Source organism: Thamnophis sirtalis, unplaced genomic scaffold (assembly GCF_051295495.1).
Source record: "Thamnophis sirtalis isolate CommonGarterSnake01/CBP01778 unplaced genomic scaffold, rThaSir2_p1.2 scaffold_3, whole genome shotgun sequence".
Lineage (NCBI taxonomy): Eukaryota > Metazoa > Chordata > Lepidosauria > Squamata > Natricidae > Thamnophis > Thamnophis sirtalis.
Window position 1 is genome coordinate 72,359,393 of NW_028261383.1, and position 21,543 is coordinate 72,380,935.

Below are 21,543 nucleotides of genomic sequence, written 5' to 3' on the forward strand. Positions count from 1 at the left end.
CTGGTTTTTGCTTGCGAGGGACTGCCAGAACCCGGAAGAGCAGCTTCCAAGCACATATGCAATTGCTGGCAAGCTGGGCTTCTTATGTGCATACACACCAGAAACTGGAAGCTCAGCTTCCTGGCGCGTGCCTGCATGGCCAGGAAGCAGCTCTTCTGTTTTCCGTCACTCCCGCACATGCGCACCAGGAAGCTGCTCTTCTGGTTTCTGGCACTCCCATGCGCCTGCACTTGGTGCCAAAAAGGTTCGCCAATACTGAACTATTATCTTATGGAAATGTTGGGCTTCCTTTTTTCCCTGGTATGACCCTAGATATTTAATTTTAATTATTATACTCTTTTAAATCTCACTAGCCTCTGTCAGACTTTTACGAGTTGGTCACTGTAAGACTTGAAATTACAAATACAAATTATGAATCAATGCACAGGCTAAAATGTAGTTGCCTGGTTTGTCATTCAGGTTGCTGTCAAGTCTACTTGGTGTGGTTGTTCAGTGTGATGTGTGAAAGCAGACAAGTCTAAATTATGGTTCAGTTAACTAAGGCATAACTAAGGCAATTTCAACCATCAACCACCTGAAAGCTGAAATAGTGGCTATAGGAAAGAAAACACAAGTAATAGTACATTAAATGAAAAACCAAGATGATGTTAACACACATCCTTGTTATTTACTCTTAATTGCTGATTGTTCTTATGGCCACTGGCAAAAATTAAATGTTAATGTTAACAAAAATGAATGTTAATGACTAAGTGGAAAGTTACCAGTCAGCAAATACTTGTCTTACAATTTCCCAGTAACAAAACTAGCCCGGGGAGGGCAGGGAGGGGAAGAGAGGATGACACAAAGTAAAGGATGACACAAAGGATAATAAAGTAAAAGTTTATCAAAGCACTGAGTTGTTTCAAACTGCAAGATGGGCAGCAGATAAATTTTAATAATAATAATATTATAATAATAATCAAGTTATTAAAGTTAACTTTTGACTGAAGAACTTGATTATCTCATTTAGGTCAACTATCTGTATCTAAACTATTAAATTGATATAGAATGTATTACTATACCAAACATTAATTAATATTCCCTATAAAATGAATGTAAATGTTACATAGACAGCTGTAAAATATCTATCATTAGAAGCAGTCTGGTTCCCATTTAAATGTAAATTAGTGTCTAGATTATTTGTACGTTGGACATTTTCTTTTAATTTGTTTGCTGTTTGGTCTTGAACTATATGCATAATAACTCTATAATCCTATTCATATCCATGAAAAGGTACATCAACAACTTTCAATTTCTCCTCATTTTAACCACCGTATCTTTCAGAATATAAGACACACCTTTTTCCCCCTAAAAGAGGGTAAAAATGTGGATGCGTCTTACACACTGAATGTAGCCCCACCCACCCACCAGCCCCAACCCTTTGGCCTCTGCATCCCAGCAATTTACCTCTTTGCAGCAAACAGGGGCTTGCGGAGGCTTCAATAGACTATAGCAATCCCTGCAGCCTGAAACAGCTGATGATCAGGAGAAATTGAAAGGGAAACTTGCTGGGAAACTTGCTCCTGGCAAATTGCTGGGAGGCAGAGGCAGATTTTTTTTTCTTGTGCTAATCAGGCTGTTTGCTGCAAGGAGTAAGTCAACAACTATAAATGTCTACAGAATGTTAAAATTATTAGACTTATTTTTTAAAGACTGCTTTATTATTATTCTAGACAACTTAACAAAACAAAGCTTTTTAAAATAAATGTTTGATCTGAAGAGACCCCGTGCTATTGTTTTAAAAAGTGGTATTCTTTTAAATAGCAGATAATAAATATATTTCCAGAAAGCACATCAATTTTAACAGCATCTGTACAAGTATAGTCTAAAATATAACACTACAAACAGTGTATATTGTCTGTACTGTTTGCTGTTTGTTGCAAGGAGGCAAATTGTTGGGAGGCAAAGGCAGATATTTTTCTCTTGTTTTCCTCCCCAAAAGCTAGGTGCATATTATACTTCGGAGCATCTTATACTCCGAAAAATACGGTACATATTCACTTTCCATAATCTGGTTCTTCAAGTTATTCTGGAACTGGACATAAAAGCCTATCAACAACAACTTAATAAATGTCAAATCCTATTTTAAAAGTCAGCCAATTGCTTGATAGACTCATTCAAAAATGTGCACACTGTTTAAAACCAGTTTTGGGAAGGGAGAAGAAACGATTATTGAATTATTTAGCTTTTGATGATTGTGTAATATATCTTCAAACAATTCTTTAGATTGATATGAATCTAAATTTGTCATGAGAATTATTGCATGTAAAAGGTAAAGGTTCCCCTCGCACAAACGTGCTAGTCATTCCTGACTCTAGGAGGCGATGCTCATCTCCGTTTCAAAGCCGAAGAGCCAGCACTGTCCAAAGACGTCTCCATGGTCATTTGGCCGGCATGACTAAATGCCAAAGGCACACGGAACACTGTTACCTTCCCACCAAAGTGTTCCCTATTTTTCTACTTGCATTTTTACATGCTTTCAAACTGCTGGGTTGGCAGAAGCTGGGACAAGTAATGGGATCTCACTCCGTTACGCGGCACTAGGATTCAAAGCACTGAACTACCGACCTTTCTGATCGACAAGATCAGCACCTCAGCCACTGAGCCACTGCATCCCATATTACTGCAAGTATGCCTTGCAAATCTAATGCACATACAACATAACACTACCAAATATACTAAAATGAAGACATTCCAAAAAATCTGAATTCATATAGAATAAGACCAACATATCAAGGTTAAAATTCACATGGGAATATACTTGATTAAACATGCAATCTTTATATTGCAAATATTATTAGTTATTGTATAGGTCTCATATTCTTTTAAAGCAAGTTTCTACAGCTGTAGCTGTGTAACTTAATTTTGAAAGAATTCAGATTCATTGACTTTTTGAATTTAAAACTTGCTACAGTATATGGATAGTCTAGTCCAACAAACACTAAATATGAGTAGTGCAACATTTAGATCACAGTGAAGGTGAATATTCTGTAAAGGGTATATTTGTATTTACCTGAGTTTTTTCTTGAATAAGCACTTCTTCTGAGGGAGACACTGGATATGGCTTCAAAGCAGTTTTTATTGTGGCAAAAATAAAATCTGTATGTTCCTTAATAACAGTATCAAGATAATCACCTTCTGGAGATGCCTGATAATATACTGTAATCTCATCTGTAGGAACCAGATTGCGCTGAAATAAAATTAGCAACATTAGTCAGTATCAAATATTACCTTATGGCCAATTTTTGTAATAAATTCTCTGTCAGTATTAACAGAAGAAATTAATGTATTAAAAGTACCCAAAAATAACAAATCTGCCTATTAGAATTATTTACAAAGAAAAGTATCTAAATGCCTACATTGTCACGCATTTTCTTTCTAATCCCCCTTGCATATCACTCACTCATCCTTTGCTAGGCAAAATGAAAATAAATGTTTTGCCATGTATCATTGGCCTTCATGGGAAAGAGCATTTCATGAATTTATGGTTAGTACACAAAGTTCAGATTCAAGTACTAACAAAATTAATGAAAGTTATTTGGGAGTGCTATGCTTACTTTGTGTGTAGAGGTTACTCTTATTTATAGAGCTGTCATCTTAAAACAATGAGAGAAGTCACCTTCATGCACAATTACCTATGTCATGTTCAATTTTTCTCCTCTGTTCTATTCTCTCCTTTCATTGCCATCTGTTCTCCATGATGCGCTCCAACCCCATCAAGCACAAATATATTTCCCTTAAACACATTATTTTGGTATTTAAAGTATTGATTTCTCTCCTTCCGCAGCTTTCTGTTGTTATAACGGGAACAATGATTTGATTTCTTTCAGGATTACAGCTGGTTTAACAACAGTTATATATGTTTTTACAAGGCAATAACCAAAATGCATGGTCATTATCACTAAGATAAGCATACTGCAGGCTTGTGAAGTGTACGGAAATATTTTCTTGCTTAATGTTCTTTTTACTTCCCAATTAATTTCATGGTGGCTGGCTGGATCATAAGCAATATTAATCAGCACAGCAGGCTATCTGGCCCAAATTATATTAGGTAATATTCTTTAAATCAACCTTTCTGATTTTTAACATGATAGGAATAGGGTAGGACAGAATAACAGAGTTGGAAGGGACCTTGGAGGTCTTCTATTCCATCCCCTGTTCAGACAGGAAAACCCTATACCACTTCAAACAAATGGCTGTCCAATCTCTTCTTAAAAGCTTCCAGTGTTGGAGAATTCACAACTTCTGGAGGCAAGTTGTTCCACTGATTAATTGTTCTGTCAGGAAATTTTTCCTTAGTTCTAGGTTACTTCTCTCCTTGATTAGTTTCCACCCATTGCTTCTTGTCCTGCCCTCAGGTGCTCTGGAGAATAGCTTGACTCCTCCTTCTTTGTGGCAACCCCTGAGATATTGGAACACTGCTATCATGTCTCCCCTAGTCCTTCTTTTCATTAAACTAGACATACCCAGTTCCTGCAACCGTTCTTCATATGTTTTAGTCTCCAGTCCCCTAATCATCTTTGTTGGCTCTTCTCTGCACTCTTTCTAGAGTCTCAATATCTTTTTACATTGTGGTGATCAAAACTGGATGCAGTATTCCAAGTTGGCCTTACCAAGGCATTATAAAGTAGTATTAACACTTCACACGATCTTGATTCTATCCCTCTTTATGCAGCCTAGAACTGTGTTGACTTTTCTGGCAGTTGCTGCCCACTGCTGGCTCATATTTAAATGGTTGTCCACTAGGACTCCAAGATCCCTTTCACAGTTACTACTATTGAGCAAGGTATCACCTATACTGTACCTATGCATTTTGTTTTTCTTGCCTAAATGTAGAACCTTACTTTTTTCACCACTGAATTTTATTTTGTTAGATAGCGCCCAATGTTTAAAGCTGTCAAGATCCTTCCATATCTTAAGCCTATCTTCTGGAGTGTTGGCTTATTCCTACCAGCTTGATGTCGCCTGCAAATTTGATGAGTTCCCCATTTATTCCCTCATCCAAATCATTGATGAAGATGTTGAAGAGTATTGGGCCTAAAACAGAGTCTTGGAGTACTCCACTGCATACTTCCCTCCATGTAGATGCAGTTCCATTGAGGATTACACGTTGAGTGTGGTTAGTCAGCCAGTTATAAAAAGTTATTTACATTTCACTTTTTGATTCAGGTGCAAATAATATCAGGTGCAAATAATATAAAAAGAGCCGAGGTGGCGCAGTGGTTAAATGCAGCACTGCAGGCTACTTCAGCTGACTGCAGTTCTGCAGTTTGGCTGTTCAAATCTCACCGGCTCAGGGTTGACTCAGCCTTCCATCCTTCCGAGGTGGGTAAAATGAGGACCCGGATTGTTGTTGGGGGCAATATGCTGACTCTTTAAACTGCTTAGAGAGGACTGAAAGCCCTATGAAGCGGTATATAAGTCTAACTGCTATTGCTATTGCTATCAAATACAGTTGCACACAGTACCTTCAGCTGCGAACAGCATTTGTGCTTTAAATAGACTCTAAATGACTGGGATTTGTTTCTTACAGCAGAGAAATTAATCAAGAAATATGATGCCAGAGACACTTTTAGGAGAAATTTCTTTATTTGTTATTGTCCCCCGATTTACTTACCTTCTTTCGAAGTTTTTGAATGCGATTTATTACTTCCCGTGCAACGCCTTCATCAACCATAGACTGATCAGGAGTAATATCTAGGAGAACCAAAACCTGGTGATAAAAACAGCAAAAAAATAAAATAAATGAACAAACCTTAACAATTATACCGTTAAAAGAATTGAGTTCTAATGAATTAGAGCTAATTATAAATCACAGTTACTTGTTCATTATTTATTCTTCATTGCTTTTTAATAGGCCTACAACTCCAGCAAAATCTTTTCCTTTCACTTTTGGAAAATGCCTGGGTGGATACAGTCCCAAGGAAAAAGGGAAAGTTTTGCATACACCTAATTAGACTCTGTCTAACTGTCTTTGTCTGGGGAGGGAAGAAAGATAGAGATGAGGAGAGGAAGATGGTAGGGAGAAGGAGAGAGGGTAGGAAGGGGAAGAGGAAGAGAGGAGGAGGGGAGAGGTAAGGGAAGAAGGAAGGGAAAGGAGGGAGGAAGGAAGTAGAGAAGGGAGGGAGGGAGAAAAGAAAGGGAGAAGAAGGTGATGTCAAAAGAGGCGAGGGATGGTAACCAAAGCAACTCAAATGGAATATTATAATTTTATAAATGGAATGACAAATGTATAAGAATGACGAATGCAAAAAAGAATAATAACTATGTGAATGTATATCTATAATTGTATATGGAGAACAAAAAATAAAAAACTTTTAAAAAAACACTTTTTATATTCAATACCTGAGAATCAGAATGAGCTTCAAACTGGCCATATCCTCCTCCAGTCTGGTCAAAGGTGTACATCAGACGGAGATCTTCTTCATGCAATTCATGCCCTTCTACAACTATTTTGCCTAATTTAAATAAGAGAATTCTGTATGTTAAAATTTGATCATTCAATTTTAAAATGATCTTTAACTATTCTCTCTTTCATTTGAAAGATAAACATACGTATCAATATGACTTTGTATTTATCCCTGTAATAAATTGTTCACTTTCTTCATCCAAATACTTTGATTTATTTAGCATTAGACAGGCATCCTTCAGGGAATAGGTAGTCCTTGACATATGATGAGACTAATGGAGCCGGCCAGTTACAGCCTTTGTCATGACAGTTGTAAAATGGGTCAATCAAGGGCCTGACCAATTTGGCTTTTTAGCAGTGGTTGTTAAGCAAAAGAGACAGTCGTAAAATCGTAGCAGTCATAAAGTGAACAAGGCGGTTGTAAAGTGAACCCTGAAGTCATTAAACAAACCATGGGTGCAATTCTACCAAAAACCACAAGTAAGGGCCAGGTTTTGGTACAGTTTACAATGTAGTCATATGACTGCAGGATATTGCAAGTGTTGTACATGGGGCCGTGTTGCAGAGCATTTGAAGTCCAGTCATGTGACCACAGAAGAGATTGAACTGTTAGAACTTCAGATTCAGGTTCTAAGTATCAAGGACTGCCCCTACTGGAAAATTAATAACATTAATGTTAAAATCCAGAACATTGGGTTTACGTTTATTGTAAGAATGGTGGCAGGAACTGGATATGTCTAGTTTAATGACAAAAAGGACTAGCATGACAGCAGTGTCTAAGGGGCTGCCAAAGAGAAGAGGGGGTCAACCTGTTCTCCAAAGCACTGAAAGGCAGGACAAGAAGCAAGGGTGGAAATTAACCAAGGAAAGAAGCAACCTAGAACTAAGGAGAAATTTCCTGACAGTTACAACAAACAGAGGAACGATCGGCTCCCAGAAACTGTGGGTGCTCCAACATTGGAGGTGTTTAAGAAGAGATTGGACAACCGTTTGTCTGAAATGGCGTAGAGTTTTCTGTTTGAGCAGGGGGTTGGACTAGAAGACCTCCAAGGTCCTTTCCAACTCTTGTTATTCTGTCATTCTCTTATTCTGTATTTAAATTTACATTGATGAGACAACACTATCACATTACACTTAAATGCTTTTCAACAGTGCCTGCTAAACTCAGCATGCTGTTGCACTCCCATCATTCTACATTTGTACATTGTGCAGGTTTCCTTTTAGAAGTTTATTTGTCAAAAGTACTAACAATTGGCAAAGTCTGTCTAGTCATTTTTTTAAAAAATTAAGACTCTTAACTACTTCTGGTTTTAGCAGTCAGGAATAGCAATTTTACAGGCATCTATTAGCCGAAATCCTGAGACTTAAATAGATTTGTTTGGAGATCTTGAGCCCAAGAAATATTTCCTATGGTTTTTGGTATCCTGGATGCTACAATGTATATTTGCATAGCCTCTCCAGCCTGATGCTTTACATAATTGCTGCCACATTCATTATGTTTTATAGACAAAGGAAAAGGCCAATAGGGGCTCAGAAGGTAAGGCATCTCCAAAATATTCTTAAGTTAAAATAGTAAACCTCAACATCCAGAGAGACAAGAGAAAATCTTGGCTCTTCGTGGTACCTTTGAGGATGATAATGTTAACTTGAACTGAAAATTGGAATTCACTGTATTGATTAGGGTTAGGATTAAGCAAGACCGAAAAAGGTATAATGTTAAATAAATGCTATCTCTAGCACTTCATTTTTTTTTAGTTTAAAGCAAAATATTCCAAGTTTTTAACTATAAAATATTATTTTCCTTGGCAAAAGTGATGGAAATAGAAGAAAGGTAAATAAAAATAATGGGAATGAAAAACTACTAGCACTAGAAGGGACAGGATATGCAGTTAACAGGAACTGAGCTTAATTAAGTATGTCAAGCTCCTATATGTGCATCACATAAACTTGTAAAAAATTATTATAAAAATACAAAAAAGAATGCAAAAGAGTACAAAAACAAATTCTACTCTGTCAATTTAAATAATCCCCTGACATTTTCTGGCTTTCAATGAGTACTTTAACTGTTTCCCTCTTTGCAATGATTTTCCAATATATTTATAATCCATAAATATTTGATATTTGTTTATTTATGAGTTTTGGAGGCTGCCTGACTTTGGATGGGTTACAATCCAAAGAATGACTTTGGATGGGTTACAAACACAATCCTTGTAACATAAAATTCAAATGACAGAGGCTTCCAAATGTCCCACTCAGTGATGGGTTCTGGATTCCATACTGGTTGGAACGAGCCCAGCGTCATCTACATGGACGTGCACAGCACGCGTATGCGTCTTATACCGCTTCCGCGAGCCTGCTCAGCTGTACGCCGTTTGCGTGCGCAGAAGCACCAAAGACTTAAAAGGCTTAAAAGACCGGTAAGGAACTCAGGCGGGCAGGTAAGCCCTCCGGAGCACCATACTAGAACAGTATCCGGTGCTCCGGGCAGGCGTCAATACACCCGTACTGGGGTGTACTGCCTGCAACCCACCACTGGTCCCACTCCAAGGAGAGCAGCCAAGTTGTTACATAGAAAGGAATATTGTAGCTTTTAAATACCCCCCAATCTATTAGTAGGTTATAATATATTCCAGAAGCTAAATGCAATCCAAGAATATCACAGATTTATAACAATGCTGAATGGTTACCAACCTGTCTTCTGAAATTCTTCCAACAGTTCACTTGGCAATTCTTTGATAGCAGCCATTACAGATTTAAAGGCACCTTTAAGTCGCTTCCCAAGCACCATATGATCAGGTTCTGCTCTCAAACGGATTCCATACTTATCTTTATCAGTGGATAAAGTCACTTTGCGGACATTAAGTTCCTTCATATTTAATAACATACACACATCCCCCACAAAGAAATAAAAAGAACAAAGAAGAATATGTTATTATTTTCAAACTGCAACAAATGTTGTACAGAAAAGACAAGGCAAGAATATCAAACAACTGTGCATAATTCTAACGTTGTGTGGTTGTATTTAAGGAAAGAAAAGGAGTCTCAACCTATTCAATATAAGAAAAAACTTTTACCAAAATATTAACCAAACATTCTGATGTATACGTACTTCCAATTTAATTCTAGAATTAAATTTTGCTTGTACTAGACATCCCTCTATTGGACTAGGTCTCCCTTTTTCAGGTTGTACAGTCTTTAGTCACTTTGGAAAGGCAATGATCATGTAGAAAGTAATTAGTTGCCTTAATAACTAAGCCTTCTACAACTAAGCTGTAATCAAATATATATGTTTATATGCAGTACAATATTATAATATGAGATAATTTAATTCAGCCTAGTGAAACTTTGATACCACTATTTCTGACAAATAGATCTGTCTGTTAAATATACTGCATTTCCTATTTTACATCCCAAAGTTGTTCTAGTATATTTATGCTAAAATACTGTTGCTGTTAAGAGATCCTGTTTGGCCAAGCAAATGTATAAACAATATTATAAAGAGCATCTATGACTTTTATGACCTTTAAGAATCTAATACACAAAGCCACAGAAGGTCACTCTGTCTGGCGGATTACATTCAAATTTCTAAAGCAAATAAAGGTCCCAAATGGCTTATTTTCCAAAGCGGAACATCAGTTTATAAGCAGATGTTTGAAAAACAATGCTTAGCTTTAAACGCAAAATATTTTTTGGTGTTTTCATTTATTTCTTGGGTAGAAAATTCCACATATTGGGTTTTACTTGATTTACAGTTTAATCAACTGTGAAAGCAAAATGGGACTGAATGAATGAAAAGCATGTCAATGGGCAACAATAAATAGTTTATTTTATATTCCCATCAGACTTATTCCAAAGGAATAGACATACTGTAGTTTAGATTCTCAAGAGAAACTGAGACTATCAACTACAAGCTCCCTTTAATTAAAGGTAGTCCTCAACCTACGACCACAATTGAGCCCAAAATTTTTGTTGTTAAGTAAGAAATTTGTTAAGTGAGTTTTGACCCAATTTATAATTTTTTTGGCGCAGTTGTTAAGTGAATCACTGCAGTTGTTAAATTATTAACATGGTTGTTAAGTGAATCTGGCTTCCCCATTGACTTTGCTTGTCAGAAGGTAACAAAAGTTGATCACATGACCCCGGGACACTACAGCCATCATATGAACCAGTTACCAAGCATCCCAATGTAAATCACATGACCATGGGGAAGCTGGATCATTAGTGTGAAAAATGGTCATATGTAACCAGTGCCATTGTAACTTTGAATGGTGTCCTTAAAAGACACAGAAAGAATATGAAAGTATTGTTTGAAAAATAAAACTCAACAACACATGTAGCTAATCTGTTCCCTTTAAATTTCCGTAAAACTTCTGAAATCTACATTATATTGAAAAATAATGACACAATATTCATGATCTGTATTTATATATTAAGAACATGCATGCTTCAAAAATAATTTGGAGAAGTGCTTGAAACACTGCATAAGCCCAGGACAGTGTCTGTTTAGCTTTCTAAGTCAGCCAGGAGAAAGGAGCAGCTTCTATTAAGAGTGTACGCATTGACATGGATGGATGCAACTCCTGCAGTACTGGGGGGAGGGAGGGAGGCTCCTTTAATGAAAACCAGAAAGGTCTTTTGCTCAGGCATTCCCCAGAGAACTAGTTCAAATAATTTCCAACGCATGCACAAGTCTCATAAATGTTGTAGCAGAAGAGCCAAATAGGCTGTTACAGCCAAAAATCAAAAGGAATCCGGAAGCCCTTTTTATTTGCCTCTTATTTACCTTTGTTAGTCTGAAATGGTACTATCAGAGTCCCTTTAATAAATAAGTAATTCTGGGACGGGGGGGGGGGGGGGAAGCGAGGTCAAATATCTGTGTCCTTATCATGCATGATATATATACAGTTGATTAGGATATATTCCTCCTTTTCATTAGGCAAACCTTTCAACAGATAAGATTTGTCATTTTGGATATGCTTTATACATTTAGATAATTCTTTAATTATCATGAACCTATTTAAAGCTGGACTGCTAGCATCACGTACAATATGGATAAAGCATTTAACAGTCAGTGAATAACAATAATACAATTGCTATTTTTGAACGTGAACTATCATCACCTTCTGTACTTTTTGATTTGGCAAATTTGAACAGAGATGAGAGAGTTTTTAACATACTTGTTCATCTTACCTCAAGTATATACTTTTCTAAGGACTTGATGTCTTCCAGTGCTTGAGAATCCTGATGGATGATCACCACTTCTTTCAATGGATACTAAAATCAAATTCAAGAACTTTAGTCCCAGAAAAGAAAATTGAGCAGCATTGCAAAATGTCATGTTGTCTATTTAACGTCTATATAATCATCTTTCTGCAGCTCATTGATTTACTTCTGAAAATGGAGAACATCTTACCTTTACTGGGATGGTTTTCCTATCTCTGATTACACGTCCCAGCTCAATAACAGACTGCATCCAAGAAACAGCACTTTCTATGTTTTTGTCAATCAGGTCTTCCCTAGATTGAAAGAGCAAACAATTTTTTATCTCAATGTATGCAGAGTTCCAGAAATCAAGAACACATAGGATTAAAATAGCACAAACAAACTGAAAAAATAATATGAAAAAAAAAGATCAGACATTAAAGCAATAGAACAAAACCACCAAATATAAGATAGTTCATTTTCCAAGTATATACATACATCACATAATTGCTATAAATTGAACATATTCTTCATTCAAATAGCACAAAAAAAAATAACAAAGATGTTACAAAAGTAAAATGAAGATTTACATGCTCAGGACCAAGACTTTACAGCCAAGTCATTATTAAATGTGGAGATGAAGGGAAATGGGATATATACCCCATTATTATCATAAACTCTAGAGGAGGGAGGACTTGGTTTATTACAAATTTTCTATTGAATACAAGTCAAAGGAAGTTAATGTACAGTCCTTTTTAATTATTTTCACAAATGGTAATAATATTAGGCATCATTAATTGAAAAAATAAGAACTAAACTCCACAAATTAACTTACTACTCTATAAGTAACATACAGCTTTCTAATACACATTAGGACTAGGGGAGACATGATAGCAGTATTCCAATATCTCAGGGGTTGCCACAAAGAATAGGGAGTCAAATTATTCTCCAAAGCACCTGAGGGCAGGACAAGAAGCAATGGGTGGAAACTAATCAAGGAGAGAAGCAACTTAGAACTAAAGAGAAATTTCCTGACAGTTAGAACAATTAATCAGTGGAACAACTTGCCTCCAGAACTGGAAGGTTTTAAGAAGATGTTGGATAACCATTTGTCTGAAGTGGTATAGGGTTTCCTGTCTAAGCAGGGGGTTGGATTAGAAGACCTCCAAGGTCCCTTCCAACTCTGTTATTTTATTCTGTTACATAATAATATTTCAAAGGCACTTGAACAAGCTACACAGCCCAAGCTACTTGTGCTGTGGCAGCTGTCACCATATTTTTACGCTTTAAAAATCCACAAGACTGAAAGAAGAGATTTTTCTTCTCAATAATATCCTTTTATATCTTGAGAAATTCCTTTAATCGCCTTCATTACAGACTCAGATGTGCAAAACAAACAGCACAAGCAAGAATGAGACACATCCAAATCAAACAAATTCTTTTTGCCGATCAAAGAAACAAGCATCAGTTTCAGTCAATATTTCCAAATAGCTTAACTTGAAACAGCTGATATTCTGCGACAACATCTTTAACACCATCCGACAAAAACTTCTGTCTTTCCCAGATCCTTGGGCTTAACAGGTGAATAAAAATGCCAAATAAAGTCTAAATATCTGGACCAAACATAATGCTTGGCCATTGATATAGTTCAGCCTCACCTTTCAAGAATATTGGTTTTGCTGGTTGACTTGCTTACAGGTCCCAAAGGGCAATTACTAGAGCTAGAAGAATGAATAAGCCAAACTCCCAGGTACTGCCATTCTAAATCGATGCTTTGAGCCTTAAGAAAGTCCTTACTTTCTTTAATATATCTCCACAATATAGGCCTTATCTCCATTATAGTCATCAGGACTGGACATGGAAGATGTAATCAATAAAAGGTTACAATTAGTTTTAACATATATATTTTTCCATTGTCATGGTTGTCCTTGAATACATAACTGCAATATATCTTCTATAATTTACCATACTTGATTATTTATTAACAGAAACTGTGTTCTGCCAATCAGAAGAGATTGTCGATGATTTATGTACTGTACATAAAAATGCAATAAAGCATCTACCGGTAAGCTTTAAAAATAATTAATCAACCCACATGGCATGTTACTCAATCTGTTAGCACCAGGTTGCACAGCCGATACAGGAAATACCAAAAGTAAAAACTAATCAATTCAATCCCAAAATCTGTCAAGCTCTCAAGATTGCCTATATTATGACTACAAAGGTTAAGCTAGCGTCTTTAGCAATGATCTATTTCAAAAGAATTAAAAGGCCTCAAAGTTTTTTTCAGGTTATCAATGACACATACAGAGAATTCCAACAGTACAGAACGAATGCAAGTTAAACACTAAACTAAGCTGATAATTACACAGTTGCTCACCTAACTTGAGGAAGCATGAGGTAGTGAATGCTATCAGTATTCTTCTCCTGAATACAAGCAGGATGAATAAGAGTCTTCAAATTCTGGTACATTAGTTCGGTAATAAACGGAGTATAAGGTGCCTGAAATGACAATATGGTCTTAACTCGCATTATACTGCATATTCTAAATTCTTGATTGATTATAAATTTTACCGAGAAGATTACTGAATCTCATCTACGTCATTTCTACACTGAATGCTAACAGGATTTACACAATGAAAAGACAATTGTGCCAGCAATCAAAATTGTATTTTATTCATCTGTTTTCCTCTATCAGAAACTGTAAGACAGATGGAGCTCTATTACATTATCTTTCTTCCATCCAGTGGCTGGACTCCAAGTTTCAATATAACATAAAGCAATCTAATGAACAACATGAGAACACAAAATGTTATAGCTTATCTGATAGCACCTGGTTCTCTATAACTGCTCTATGAACAATCATCCTGAGAAATCAGTAAGAACAGGATGTACATTTATTCTGTTTTGTATCAGCTAAGATATATTAGAAGAGGGATGGTCCTCTAACTTCCAGTTTATGCTGGAGAGCCGCAATATTTCCTTCAATTGCCAAACAAGATGTCCAGAGCTACTCCACACTTACACACACATATAGCAATAGCATTTAGATTTACATACGGCTTCATAGTGCTTTCCAGCCCTCTCTAAGCGGTTTACTGAGTCAGCATATTGACCCCAACAATCTGGGTCCTCATTTTACCAACCTCAGAAGGATGGAAGGCTGAGTCAACCTTGAGCCTGGTGAGATTCGATCTACCAAATTGCAAGCAGCTGGCAGTCAGCAGAAATAGCCCGCAGTACTGCATTATAACCATTGTGCTACTGCTGTTTATGCCATATAGTTACATTCCCACTAAAAGGGAAGAGAAAATAATAACGAAATCTTTCCCTCTCAGAAATCTTTTGCACAATTGCCGTTTCTCCTGTGGATGTTAGAAGTACGAATACAATTTGTTCTTGTTCTCCAGTGAGTTGACATAACCATTATTTTGCCTTTCCTTGTCCTTTCTTTGCAATTTAGTTTCCTCTTAGCATGGCTTATTTAGATTGTAGTATAGAAGTTCTGCCTTCAATTGTTACAAGTCATAGTGTTTAAATAAAACTCGATTTTGGTAAAAAGCTACATTAATAACAAACTGGGAGTCAAATGTGGCTGATATGTAGTAAAGAATACTTCAAATGCAATTAGCTTCAGAATTATCTATATTTAATGTTGGTCTGACTACAAAAGGAAATTATTAGTAATGGTCTGGTCAGGAAGAGTGCAGTTTTTTAAAAAAAAAATGAATTCTTAAAAAAAATGAATTTGTCTTATAACCCATAAACTATACTCCATCAGAATATATATACACTATATTGCCAAAAGTATTCGCTCACAACTGCTTCTGATTATGTGGATGGGTGAGCGAATACTTTTGGTAATATAGTGTAGCTTTGGCTACAGCCTCCTTCTATCTAAGGTAATATTAGAATCAATGCTGATTGTAATATACTCTCACCATAAGTCTGCACATGGAGTAGAGGACGCTGAATAAGGTTTCTAAGGCCATAATGCAGTCTTCTGTTCCATTCTCACCCTACCCATTTAGAGACAAAAGAGTAATTAGACAATTTTTATTTTGTTATTTGTTCACATATTTTAAGCAAAATAGCAATCAGGTGTGAATAAAATATAAATTCCATCAAAAAGCATCTATTTTGAAGCCACTTGAAGCCGCTATTTCTCTAAATAAAGCAACATAAAAACAACTCAAATAAATGTCATGAATATATAAATGGGGGGAAAATTAATTTACCTTTAACCTCCGTCGATTCATTCTGACATACCAGTTGGTTAGAATGTCCACAAATTTAACCAGTCGAGGAACTACTGTGTACAGTCTGTAGGCTAAAAATTAAAGGGGGGGAAATGTGTAATTGTTTTTGTTTTTTGTTTTTCATTTCAGTCTCTTTTTCTCACAGAATGATTTGGTTAATACTGCAACAATGTTGTGACAAAATAATTAAAAAAGAGGAAGCATTTTTTTTAATTTAACTTTGCAAATCCACTACCAATCCCAGATTCAAACTTGCATTAACAATTTTTACTTAAGATTAGTGACAGACGAATAGGAATTAAATTGACACTGAACAGGAATATGGGGATGCATTTATAGGGCAGTTTCCATAAATGCAGCAGTCTCTGAGAAGATGGTCCCCTGAGTTCCTGATATAATCCAAAGCATTTGCATTTTTTAAATTGATGTCTATGTTGCAATGAAGGGATACGCACAGTTACAAACAGACAGACAGACAGACCGACTGACCACTGTTAGAGCTTTAATCAATAAGACTTTTCTGATTAAACAAAAGGCAGAAATAATTATTTCACCAGCAAATCACATTTTGGGATGGATTTCTACTTTCTGCTTATGACTGATATGATAAATATATGTGAAAGGTATTTATTTTAACAGTGGTAGCTATCTACCGGTCACATCTACTCAACTCATTAGAGCAGGGAGGCAGGGAATGATGTGGGTCCCATCCCCGAGGAAGGTACACCTGGTGGGACTCAGAAGAAGGACCTTCTCCATTGTGGCTCCCTCTCTCTGGAAAATCATTCCCCCAGAGATTAGAACAGCCCCCACTCTATACTCTTCCGGAAGGCACTGAAGACCTGGTTCTACCAGTGGGCCTGGGGAACCCAGAGTGGGATGGAGCCCATTAAATGGCTCGTTTGATCTGCTGTCGCTGGGGCAGATTTTATTATATTAATTTATCTTATTCTTTTATTAGTTTATTGTTTTTTAACTTGGTTTTAAATTACGTAAGCCACCTTTAGTCTCCATGGGCAAATAGACAGCAATATAAATTTAATTAATAAATATTTTACCATTATATTTGTTCAGTTTCCACTGAAACTGGCAACTAACATTTAAAAATAAAGATATTAAACAAAAGATAAAAGCAAAAACTAGACCTATGAAATGCAATGTTTTGAAGGGAAGGAGGGAAATGGTAGCAATGAAAATGAGGCATTTTTATACCAACATCTCCTTTCCCAACTCTCTGGACTAGATGCACACAGAGGAAAACAACATCGAAGCTGCTAAACATAATTAGGGTTGTGTCCATTAGGATGGCCAACACGTTTTTTAAGAGCAACAGATACATAAAATATGTCAGTAATTGGCAGAGCAACTTTCTACAACAGTGATAATTTCCACACACACCCCAAAAAAACCTGCACAAAAAGCCAATGAATTTCACTCAACATTCAACAAACCTGTATAATCTTATGCCTAAACAGATTGAGCATGCATATGGATCACAAGGCTAATTTGATCATAAAACACTGATAAAATGTACGTACCGGCCATCTCAGCCCTGAAGAACTGAATCAGTGATTGTGTGAAGGAAAGGATCCATTTATCCATGATGTTGTTGCTTTCTTTAATTGTATTCTCATTGTAAAGGAATTCCTTCCCATCTTTCTATGAACATGGATAAAAAATAAAACAAGGAATACAGTTTTGTTGCATGGAAAATGTTCGTAATTAGAACTTCGGGGGGCTTAACCAAGGGTTGAAAGCTAGCATTTTTGCGACAAATATACATAAAAACATGACTCCCGATTCTTGCAACTCATATAGAGCCAGTAATAAATTTCATTGTTCTTAGGACAAGTTCTTCCATATGCAAACAACTACTAATATCCTGTATATCTGAGAATAAAAGATACCCCTTGAATGGCATTCAAAAGCCTTTTTTACCTTAACAACTATACCATTATGCATGATAATTTTCTATCCAGTCCTTCAGTTCAAATAGTTTGGCAAGGATATCATATCAGTTTCAATTACATTAATAGGTCTAGAGACCTTTAAAACTAGATGTTTCATAGATGCTTTCAAGGTTCTCATTTAAGGACCTTTTATCTGGACTTCACTCCCATTATAACATTTATTCATGAATAAATAATTTTATTGGCATAATTGCCAAAGCACATCACTTATACAAATACATTTTCTAGGCAATGAGCACAACTATAAGGAGACCAATATTTCGGTACCAAAATGCAGTTCAGTGATTGAATATTTTTTAAAGTAAAATATTAGGGCAAACTTGAGTTGCTATATTGTGAAAAGTGCCTGGGGAGAGTCAGAAATAGCTGATTAATTATAAAACTTTGAAGCTCTGCTTTAACTATCCTTTAACTATCATAAAGGAAAATCACCGCCACCATGAGAAGCCAACAAGACGTATAAATGGCAAATTGCCTCCCATCCCACCAAGAGGTATATAATTACAAGCTCCTCAAATGATCAATTTCCCACAAGCAACATCATGTATTTGAGAGTATATCTGATAAAGTTTTCCCTACCAAATGTTAGTTTCTGTGCACAATTACTTTTCTAAAATGCAGTAGCTGAGAGCACAGATTAAATTTTGCGACAGGTACAAACATTCATTACGTCAGAAATCATCAATGAAGTTCGCAAATACAATGAGAGTGAAGCCAATATTTTATTACATTCTGATAGCTATAAACAATTGCTGTTGTTGTTGCTGCTTCTACTACTGCTGCTGTTGCTATTAAATTCCAAAGATGGATCCCAGAGGCAGAGGACAGATTCCTATGATATTGGTAGGATGGGAGGCAATTTGCCATTTACATGTCTTGTTGGTTTCTCATGGTGGCAGTGATTTTCCTTTATGATAGTTTCTTTTTAAAATAAATTCATCTCAATGGTTACAACAAAAGATGTTATAAAGCTGTGCTAATTCAAATATGGCAAAATTATCAATTAAGGACTTTGACAAGAACAGAAAGGGGTTTGAATTCCGTAGATTAGCAAAAGTTTCAGCCATCAGAATTTGGATCGTGAAGTTTCAAAAACTTCTGAAGGCCCTGCTGTATTATTATATTTAACCAATCTAGGACACAGATAAGTTTAAATTTAAACCCTACAATACTTTTATTATATCTGTGCATAGGGTTACAGCTTTTATTGCTTTTAAAAGCAATTATTCCAAAGCCATACTCTTAAGCAACCCAATGAACTACTTTTAAATCCAAAGTACTACTTCTGATTTCTGCTCTCAAGGGTGCTTCTATTAGTTATATCGTTGCATGTATGCTTTCAGAGAAGTCATTTTGATGGTGAAAAAAGATCTATAACATAATATTGGTTTATAAACTCGCTTCAGAACTACCTTGCTTAGCAATTGAATCTTTAAGTCCAATTGTGATTTGTAATTTGAAGACTATCTTTAAGTGGTCTAAAAACCAAGTCCTATTAGGAATAATAAAAGAGGTGGGCATGCTTAAGAAAAAAGTAAGAGAAAGTTAGATGGTTGTCTATAAAAATCTTTTAAAAAGTATCTCATACAAGGGAAAGGCGATTTAAATATCTGTTGAACTGAGAGCAAGACAAGAACCATCAGATTAAAATTAAGAGCCATTAGAAGTGAAGATTATATTGTATATATTATGAGAATAATGGCTATAATTATGATGTATAATATTATGTATATTCAAAAGAGATTTGATACAGAAAGTACACTGTCATCACACAAATGGAAACATGATGTATAACAAAGGAAAATGTATAATAAAAAATAATATGTAAAAAAATAAGAAAAAAAACCAGTATTATAGAATATTAGATGATGTTGTAACTCCCACTTCTGGAGGCTCTCAACTGAAGACTGGATGGACATATATCAGGCTGGATTTTGTGGATTCTTGCACAGAGTAATAAAACCAGGTATGGTAGCAGCTATTCCAACTAACATGTTTACTCTATTTCCAATTAACAAATAAGCTTTTATGAGCTGCATCTCACTTCATCAGATACATAAATACACTCTTAACATGCCTTTCCTTCTACCACTCAATGAAGAAAGTAATAGATTAGGAGACTTTTCAGGATCCTCAAACTCATATATTCAGTGATTCTATAATTCTTGGTTTTTCATCTTCTAACTAGCTTTGGTCATTATTTAATTTATGTTCCTGGCCCAGAGTTCTTCTTAGATATAAAAATGACATTGGGGACTGGTGCTTTCCTCTCTTCTCGTTAACTTTTTTTTATTAAATATATATATATATGCACAAGTAGTCTGCTATGCCCCAGCAGAGATGCCCATAGCTATCACTATGACAAACTCAGTATCTGACATCAAATGTTTAAAACAGAACAGAATATTAAGATCAATAGTTCCAGACCCAGGTATATAATGTTGGTTTTACAACTTTGTGGATCTAAATGTAGAGCTCCATACACCACATCTGATATTCTAATCATTGTGACAATGGCTCCAATAAGAGCAAAGATAAACTATATTTCCATTTGAGTGTAGTTTGATGAAAATAAGTCAAGAAAACTGCCCAAAATTTCTGGGAGCCAAGGAGCATATAAATTGAATAACAATAATACAAATAGAAGCCTGGGCTAAAAACTTGGATATGCAATAGAATTAGATAAATGGCAGAAACTATGGGATAGAAATGTTAAATTGACTATGTCAACTGCATATAAAGAAAATTTGTATAAAATGGTAAAACTGGCTAAAATGTACAAAGATTGATCTGCTAAATGTTGGAAGTGTAATCAACCATTGGGTTCATACTATCATATGTGGTAGACTTGCCCAAAAGCTAAAAAAAATATTGGATGAAAATACATACTTGGTTGGAAAAAAAAATGATAAAGCAGCATATAGACTTGAAACCAGAGATATTTTTGTTGGGCATCCTACTGGAAAAATATGAAAAAAGACTATATCTATGGTTTTACATATACTAACTGCAGCCAGAATTGCATTTCAACAACAATAGAAAATGATGAGACTCTGTCAAATGAGAATGTAATTAAGAAAATACTAGAATGCGCAGAAATGGGTAGACTGATGCTTACTATTAAGGATAAAGAAGAAACTGAATATTTTTTGACGGGGGATGTATTTTATCAATGGTTGGACAATAGAAGCAGAAGTTAGAAAGGAGGAGATATAAAAAGAGGAAATGTTAATGTGGAGAGAATTTGAAGATGAAGATGTTATGTATTATTGTAATTGTATTATTATATAGTTATATTAATATTACTGTGATAAATATAACAATAAATATGTGAATAATAATAACAACAACAACAACAACAACAACCTCTCCAAGGAGCTTTACCTTGTAGTAGTGGAGGGGCTTACACGCTCTCGTGATCCTAAGGGCTATGCTGAACAGGTCATATCAGACAGTCTCAGGTGAAGGGCCAGACAAAATTTGCTCCACAACCCATTCAAACATGGTGAACACGAGAAAAATGAAATTTATGCCAGCTGAACTGTCGGATTAACAAGGGTTCCGTTGGATGCTATGGCTCCTGGGCATTCTGCGCAAAATGAGCTACAGGGTTCAGCTCCCTCTGCTAGGCAACCAGGGCATGAAGCTGACAAGCTACTGGAAG

General features: G+C 35.8%; 1 protein-coding gene across 1 annotated transcript in view; it reads right to left on the reverse strand.

The window, feature by feature from the left end:
- The window catches only part of IARS1 (isoleucyl-tRNA synthetase 1), a 77,107-nt gene that overhangs the window by 14,649 nt on the left and 40,915 nt on the right, over positions 1 to 21,543 (reverse strand). The window contains exons 20-29 of the mRNA XM_087709129.1: positions 17,448 to 17,568; positions 15,889 to 15,980; positions 15,592 to 15,669; positions 14,031 to 14,152; positions 11,862 to 11,964; positions 11,639 to 11,722; positions 9,140 to 9,314; positions 6,385 to 6,497; positions 5,657 to 5,752; positions 3,053 to 3,229 (exon numbers count right to left, since the gene is read on the reverse strand). Coding sequence (XP_087565255.1) covers positions 3,053 to 3,229; positions 5,657 to 5,752; positions 6,385 to 6,497; positions 9,140 to 9,314; positions 11,639 to 11,722; positions 11,862 to 11,964; positions 14,031 to 14,152; positions 15,592 to 15,669; positions 15,889 to 15,980; positions 17,448 to 17,568 — 1,161 coding nt within the window. The remainder of the gene's footprint in view (positions 1 to 3,052; positions 3,230 to 5,656; positions 5,753 to 6,384; positions 6,498 to 9,139; positions 9,315 to 11,638; positions 11,723 to 11,861; positions 11,965 to 14,030; positions 14,153 to 15,591; positions 15,670 to 15,888; positions 15,981 to 17,447; positions 17,569 to 21,543) is intronic.